Raw genomic sequence first — 8125 nt, 5'->3', positions numbered from 1 at the left:
ACCAGGCTGGGCCGTGAGGCCACTGGAAACACGACAAGGCCTCTGCGCCGTGCTGAGGCTGCTCTGGGCTGTGAAAAAAGCACAAAAACCCTACAAGAAACACAAAAATCCCTACAAGAAACACAAAAAACCCTACAAGAACATGCTGTGCCCCTGCACAGGCACTAAACCTGGAACTCAGGAACCAGCTGGGGGCTGCTCCTAAAAGCTCTCACTGAGGAAATCCCTCCTTGTGTGGCCACAGAGCTTGGCCACCTCACGCCAGCCATGTGCTGGCTCCAGGACACTCTGGAAAATGACTGGAGCAGGTCATTCTGTGCTTTTTATACCATGCTTATTTAAATTAAGGAAATAAAACTTGTCATCCAATCAATATTGTACTTTGTTTTTTTATTTTATTGCCACAGGAGTTACACAAAGGCAAGGGAAAAATACTTTAAATTTAGTAGTAAATGAGGGTGACATCACTTTTCAAAGGTAGAATATAGGAGTTATCTGGATAATTAATCTTTCAGTAAATAAGTAATGTGTCCTTATGCAAAATTCTTCGTGTTTATCACCTACTTGTCAAATATGTAAAAAACAACATTAGAAAATTAATTAAACCCCCATTTTAAAATCTTTTTAAGATGTTATGACAGGCTTTGTCTCTGCAGATACAGAACAAGTCTCCCCATATGGAATTCTTCTTAATTTCCATTCTGGAATACTCAGGTGTGGTTTGTGCATTGTTCTTCATCAAAACCAGAACAACTGCCTAAATCTTGTCTTAAATCAGGAGCAGCTTGAATTAATTGTGAAATACACTAAAATGAAATATAAAGCTTTTTAGAGTATATTTCTCTGAAATCCTTTTTTAGCTTGTTTTTATGTTTGTGAGTATAAAAACAAAATAAACCCCAAGGCTTCCACTTCAGCACAGTGGGGATCAGTTGCATATGCAGATAATATCATTTATTACACACACCCTCCCCCTGTTTCTCTCTGCCCAGCTTCTCCTTTGTCTCACATTTTGTGTTTACCTGAGAAATTAATTTAAAGGATTAACCCATTGTAAAAAGTGTTGGTTATTAAGGTTTGGGGTTATGAAGTAGAAAAGCTGTAAATTTTGTATATAATGTGGTACTGTGGATGAGCTTCTTCATAAAAACTTCACAAAAATATTTATAAATTCTTTGCATCTATAGGAGTCCATTAGAACAACAAACAGACTCATAATCAGCATTATGACAACAGATTTCAAAGTGCTCAGCAAGGTTAATTAAATTACAATTTAAAATTAGATTCTGCATTTATGTATCCCACAAGTTACTACTGAATGACCCTGGACTTCACAAGGAAACCCATTTTTTATAAGAAAAAAAGCTCTTAAGAAGTGCTCTGCTCTGAGACTGACAACCTGAGGTGTTTTGCAGTGAGTTTGATTTTCTCTGTTTTTACAAAAGCTTGCTTCTTTTCATAATATGCAGCTTCATTAATGAATGTTGGATAGACTGTGCAGTTCCCCTGATATGGAATTACTTCTCCATCAAGAGTCAAAAACTGAGGATCACCATTCTTCAGTGGCTGCCAGTCTTGATCCTTAGGGAAAGAAAATAAATAGAATATATCCACTTTCAGGTTTTTGTATATTTTATGTGATCCTTGAGTTAATGCTAATTATGCAAATTTCTGCAGTTTATGGCAAAAGCTTTTAAAATAATTCTGTTTAATCTTAATAAATAATTTTTTGTGTCTGGCCCTCATTTTCAGAATTCACTGGTCAGGTGAACTAGAAGGAAACTGCAGATGCTCACAATTGATTGAAAATTGAAAACAGACACTCATTTTAAAATTAAAAATTAGGTTTATATTTTAAAATATAAGCTATCCTATTGGCTTTTTCTTTGTAGTGATTTCAGATTCAGTGATTCCCAAGACAGTTCCTGAAATAATGAATGTATGACCTTAGTGAGAGAAGTTAACCCTAGGGGAGGTCTAAAGTATTCAATAAAACCCTTTGGCAATATTGGCATTTTAAATATTTATTACTAAAATATACAACAATATAGCAGAAGCAACACAGGAATAAGTAGAAAATGTCACAAAAGGAAACTATTCCAGAATTTACCTGTAGTTTAGGATGAATTATTGCAATAATTTCACCATTCTTATTCCTGGGATAATCTACTTTCTCCATTATTTTAAAAACCTCGATTGTGCATGGTGGAAATTCCTTGCCTAGAAAGAATAAATGTAATTTAATGTCAAGATGAAAAACTGCCTGTTAAAAAGAACATTGCATTATTTATTCTCTGCAGAATGACTCAAATCATCAGATTGTCCCCTCAAAGCCAAGTTGTAGAAAGATTGCCCAGTCATGTATTGGGGCATATGAAGTTCAAGTCTAAATTTGTTATTGAAATGTTACTTTTCACATAAAAAGACCTATTTTGTAGTTGGGGAAATCAATGAAAGGTCTGTTTACTAGTGTGGCACAGCACAGAGTGATATCAGTGGTATTTAATCTTTACTATTCCAGCACAATAATAGAAATTCTGACATGCATAACTGTATTATTTTCTTTCTATTTCAAAAAAATCCCAACCCAGTGACAAAATATACTCTGAAATAATTTAAAATACTTATTTCGTCAGAGTGTATTTTTGGTAGAGCACAGGTCTGACTTTAATTTTTTAATTCTCCCCCTATCTTTAATCTGTTTAACTGTAAAGTGTCATAGCCCAACCATATTTTTAAAATATTCTCCTTAAACAGTCCACTGACATGACACAGGATGCTGTAACCTCTCATTACCTTCATTAAAAAGTTGCACAAAATCAAGGCCGTGTTTGACAATCTTCCTCATTTTGTCCAAAACATCAGCTCTAGCAACACCTTGTGGCTGGGGCCCCACCTCGACACCTGTTTGGAGAGGAGGGAGATCATTAATGTCACTTAATGTGTCACTTAATGTCACCATCACACAGCACATGCAGAGCAAAAAGAAATGTCTGATGGGCCAGTATTTAATGTTTAAGAAGGGTTGTAAGGCACAGAATTATGTGGGTTTTTAAGGCAAGCAAGTCCTTGTCATATATTGTAAATATTTTCCTCAAAAAGTGGGTTAACTGAGTTTAAGGCTTTCTGTGTTATGTAATGATTGTGTAAATCAGAGCCCTTCAGAAGAATGGATAATCACAGCCATTCATTTTGGTAAATATTGTCAAACAAGCAGCTCCTGGTGCTCAGAGCACTGCATGAGGCAGGGAACACACCTGAAAACAGCCACATTTCCACATCTTTGCTGCTGGGTTGAAAGAGCCTTTAGGTTTGATATTTACCAACAGGATGTTTTGCCACGGAGCGAGTTGTTGCATATTTCAGGCTGGGGTGTTCAATCAGCAGAGCAGGACAAGGTTCTGGAGCCAAAGCGTTCTGTGGAGATGGTTTAAAAACGCCTTTGTCATGCAAAACGGCTTCAAATGTTGTGCCACAAAAGATTACTGATGCAGAAGTGATTTACACAATGTCTTCAATATGTTGCCTTTATTTCAGGGCCCTCGAGGAAGTAGGACATCTTTAGAAAACGCACAAAGCTGTGTTTGTTGGTGCCTGTCCCATTAAGTGATGCCAGGCAGCTCTGCTGAACCTGACCTGAGCACAGCTCTAGTCCTGCACTGCCAGCAGAGATTAAAAATCTCCTCTGCATGGTTCCAAAAGGGAGAACTGAAATACCATAAATACTGAAATACCAGATTTCAACTATTTTATTTGGGGTTAGACTCCAGTTCTCTTATGGGGACACAGATTGTGAATTAAGCCTCTTTTTAATGTTCTTTATTGGCATTTTTGCTACTTGAGGCTTCTTTCTTGATGACTGTCCACCATTACCCTTCATATAATCTTTGTAAAAATCTTTTTACATCTTCATATATTTTTATAAGCATTTAAAAATAATACATATAATAAGAAAAAAATGTCTGAAAAGACCTTGTTTCTCAGGGAAAAAACAAAATTAAAATTCCACACCATTGGCCCAACCTGGATTCCATCAGTCACTGTCCAGGCCAGAATTCAAGGAAATTGTGCATGAAGCAGCACTTCTGCAAACCTCACTCTACCAAAACTTATCAGCTTCAGGAACAGAAACATCAAACAGCTTCTAAAGACACATCACTGATGAGGGAACATTGTCAGTACCTACTTCCATTATGTGTTACATCTCTTTATTTAATGAAATTAATGTTTAACTATTTAGCATGTGTAACCCAAATGTATACAAGTTCCTGACAGACCAGTGTGAAAGCAGATTAAACTGCATTAATTTTCATAGATGTTATTCTAAGTATTCCTCTTTGCCCATCAGTCTTAATAATGCTCATTTTAATACATGAAGATATGATGAGTTTAAATCTGAATTACCTGATATTATAATCAAATTAATAGTTGTCTCTGATTAAAAAAAATTCATCCTATAAGTAATGAAATATTTTAAACAGTTTTGCAGAAGAAAAAATAGTATATATAAAGAGACTACAAGATAATATATAGTAATACAACATTACAACTAATAATGTATTTTAATAGTTCATTTAAATTAGTTTTACCTTGATATAATGAACCATTTGAATTGTAAAGTCATCCCTGGAGTTTTCAAGAATAATGGTACCACCCATGTTAGAAGTGGTGTTGTGAAGGTCAAAAATAAGGTCATAGGCATCATCACTACCTTTGGGACCAAATATATCATTGATTTCCTGAGCCCTCCTCACTTCATATGGAATATCTTCCACCACTGGCCTGCTGTTAATATCAGCACAAAGAAATTAGTGAGCTCATTCCATGGCTTTACAGTCAACAAAACATGTATTAGCCTTTTCCTTTCACTTTAAATCCAAAATTGTCTGGAGTTGAAATCACCTGTTTAATTACCAAACTTAAAATTGGCTGAATTTGTTGAAGAAATCAAGTATGATTTTACAGTAATTGTTTTATTATTCTGTGCCTTGTGCAGAAGGGTATTAGAATTATTTAATCAAATTTTGGCTGGAAACTATTTCTCCTTACATCCAGAAATTTCCCCCTATGCATAATAAAACTAACTAAAAATTTAGCAAAAACATAGAGCACTTCCAAGAGTGGATCCCCCTCCTGCTGGAGACCATATTCAGACATCAGTCCATGATGTTTTGCCTTGGACATCACCCTCAAGGCTTTTCTAACTTGTTTTATTTCTTCTCTTCTCATACAGTCTATTCCTTTGGGATCCTTAAAGCTCAGTGAAGATATTGCTCCTCAAATCTGTTCCTCCAAAGTTTTAATATTTGTAATTTGAGGAGACTCTGTGTATCATGTGTGTATCATCCACCTTTCTGTTCTTTAGCTCTGCCTTTGAAATCAACATTTCTTCAAATAAAATTGTTAATACTTTTTATTTAAGCCAATGAGATTTACACCACTGATTTCAGTAATTACAAGATTTGACTCTACTTTTTCTTATTTTGTAAAATAATTAATGATTTTGAAGGTTCTACACTTAAGGGACCAGGGGCAGGTACTTCAAACACTCACTAGTGCTGAAATAGAACCAGGCAACTTCATAGTATTTACTGAGAAATAGTAGCTAAATATGCAGGAAACCTGCAGGTGGCTTAATCTGGTGTTTTTTCAAGTGTTCTGTGTTCAAAGCAGCTGAAACCAAACAGAGCCACCTTTTTTTTTTTTTTAGTATGTTTTTCCAAAGTAAACAACTATAAGAATGGCCTCAATACTTATGTGTTAACATCTGCACATCTTACATGTAATAATTAACAACAAAATTCTAAGATGAAAAGCCAGATGGGAAGATGTGTAGGGTAAGAATAACTGCCTGTAAATATATACAGTAAGTATATCCCTTTCTGTGATATTCACCTGTGCCATTAAAACTTTTCTGAAACAGAATTACCTGGTTAGAAACTATGCTAAGAATGTTTATATAGCAAAGTACACCTCTGGAATAGATGTCTCAAAAGTACAAAAACATCAAATCCTATTAAAAATGTGAAATCAGTTACTATTTTACAGTAATTATAGACAGTATTTCTTTTAAAATAAAGGGTCAGTTAAATTATTCAGTTTTTTGGCTATGCTTTTGCCTTAGAATAGATTATTTCTAGCTTCAAGTTTTTTTAATTTCAAGTTTTCACCTTTTACTGTACATAACTGGAATGAAACACACTTCCCTGATTTCTGTGCCATTCTTTCAGATACTCAGATGTCCGTGTTTAATTGCTTTTATCTATTTCTTGGAAATCTAATTGTATTCAGAAGAGCTCCCAAACTGAATTGCACAAGACATGAGAAATGATGACTCTGACTAAGAACAGTGGTACTCCACACAAATGCAGCTCATCTAATGCTGATTTAAAATTATGTTTAAGACAATGTGTTGGTTTGAGACTGATTCTACCAGCAATAGAAGTGAGTCTGTTAACACATGCAATTTGTTCTTTTTTTGGGTTAAAGGTCAGTAATTTCAGTTATGTGACTGCACTGTTAAAGTAGTAGGGGAACTTGTGCTCAACATTTTAATCCGGAAAGAATTTTAAAACCCAGAAAAGCAGAACAACAGAAAACACAACTGCTCTTACCCAAGGCTCTCGGGGTCAAAAACCCGGTTGAGATCACAGTCAATGTACCTGGTGCACCTCTCCACAGCCCTGGGGTTGGTGAGGAATGGTTTCACCTGCACTCCTGCCCTCTGGATCTCGGCTCCATCCTGCTGCCAGTGCCTGACCAGGAGCACCCCCGATAATTCATTGCCGTGAGTGCCCCCGAAGAGCCCGACCCGTCTCACCCGAGCACACGGGGAACTCATGCTCGAGGAAAACTTTTCTCTCTGAGAGGGGAAAAAAAAATAATAATAAATTCTTTCCAGTAGGAGAGTCTTTCCTTTCTTCTGGTTAGGTCAGACGCAAAAAGAAAGTGAGTGGATTTCTCCCAACAGTTCTCAACTCAGTTTTGAGGCGGGATTTTCCAACCTCCCTCCCCAAGGAGCCTCCCCTTCAGTTTCTGTATTTAGTAACATCTCCGAGGCTGTTAATGGCACTGTTCCACAGTCCAAAAGTTAACTCTGGGCAGTATTTATAATGTATGATCCATAGGGAAATCCTATGCTAATGAACAGTGGAAAACACTGGTTTTACACTTAAATATCAAGGCATTTTTGCACTGTAAATAGGTGTAACAGGTAGTCTCATGTATGTTTGACGTTACAGAAGTATTATATTATATAAGGGCAGAATTACTTAAAGTGAGCAAAATCAGCAAAATAAGAACTGTATCTTGGCTCTAGTCCAGCACACAATGCTGAAACATCAAGTATTTTCATCTAAAAAAAGCCAAAGAACGGCTAAGTTCCTCAAAGCGCGTTGTGGCTTGTCTGACCTTTTTTGTTTTAGAAATCCTACGAACAGTGATTAGAAGGAACACAAGCTGAAATTACAGTGCAATTTATCCACGACTGACTTACCCAGAGAGTTCTGGCTCCAGTTCTATCTTGGGATCTGCTAACACAGACCTCTAACACATTGAAACAACTTTGCCAGGGACAACCCTCTAACTTTTCCAGTCTTTTATTAAAAAGGAAACAGATCTAGACCACGATGGGACAATAGTTCTGTTCTCTCCCCAAAAAACTTTAGTCAGCAACTTCTCTTCCATTTCCAAAAGCATTCAGAAAGGCGTCTGAAGCTCAAGCCAAAGAGCAGCTGTAACTTCCATCCTGAGAATCAAAACATTTAGAATAAAAGGACTTATTAACAGAAAAATAAGCTTTATTGCTGTAAACGACAGAAGTATTTGCAATTGGTATATGACTCATGTTATAAACATAACAAATATTAGATTGCAAGAGAATAAAGAATGTTTATTGAACAATTCTTTTTTTATTAAGATTATACTCCAGTGACTGAGAGAATATTTGGCCAGTGCCTGAAAGGTTTTATATCCCAGGCTGACAGACTGTAGGTCTAGGAAAAGCTGAGCACAGGATTTATCTAGGATAGTTGTGCCAGGAATATAATTTCTACAGAAGTTGCCCTCTTTGTTTCGGTTCACGCATTCAGATTTTGCTGTAGCTTACAGTGAGTTAATACAGAGA

The 8125-nt window shown here is 36.2% G+C and overlaps 1 protein-coding gene across 1 annotated transcript; it reads right to left on the bottom strand.

The window, feature by feature from the left end:
* Positions 1–373: 373 nt before the first annotated feature.
* On the bottom strand, positions 374–8117 carry ASPA (aspartoacylase). The gene is made up of 8 exons (XM_064394291.1): positions 7957–8117; positions 7496–7747; positions 6615–6862; positions 4590–4785; positions 3324–3417; positions 2797–2904; positions 2111–2220; positions 374–1581 (listed from the first exon to the last, which is right to left on the bottom strand). The coding sequence occupies exons 3-8, from the start codon at positions 6839–6841 to the stop codon at positions 1369–1371; spliced, it is 948 nt and encodes a 315-aa protein (XP_064250361.1). The 5' UTR covers positions 6842–6862; positions 7496–7747; positions 7957–8117; the 3' UTR covers positions 374–1368.
* Positions 8118–8125: the final 8 nt, after the last annotated feature.

Source organism: Passer domesticus, chromosome 19, assembly GCF_036417665.1.
Source record: "Passer domesticus isolate bPasDom1 chromosome 19, bPasDom1.hap1, whole genome shotgun sequence".
NCBI lineage: Eukaryota > Metazoa > Chordata > Aves > Passeriformes > Passeridae > Passer > Passer domesticus.
Note: the sequence above shows the minus strand (reverse complement) of the source record. Positions and strands in the feature narration are given on the sequence as shown.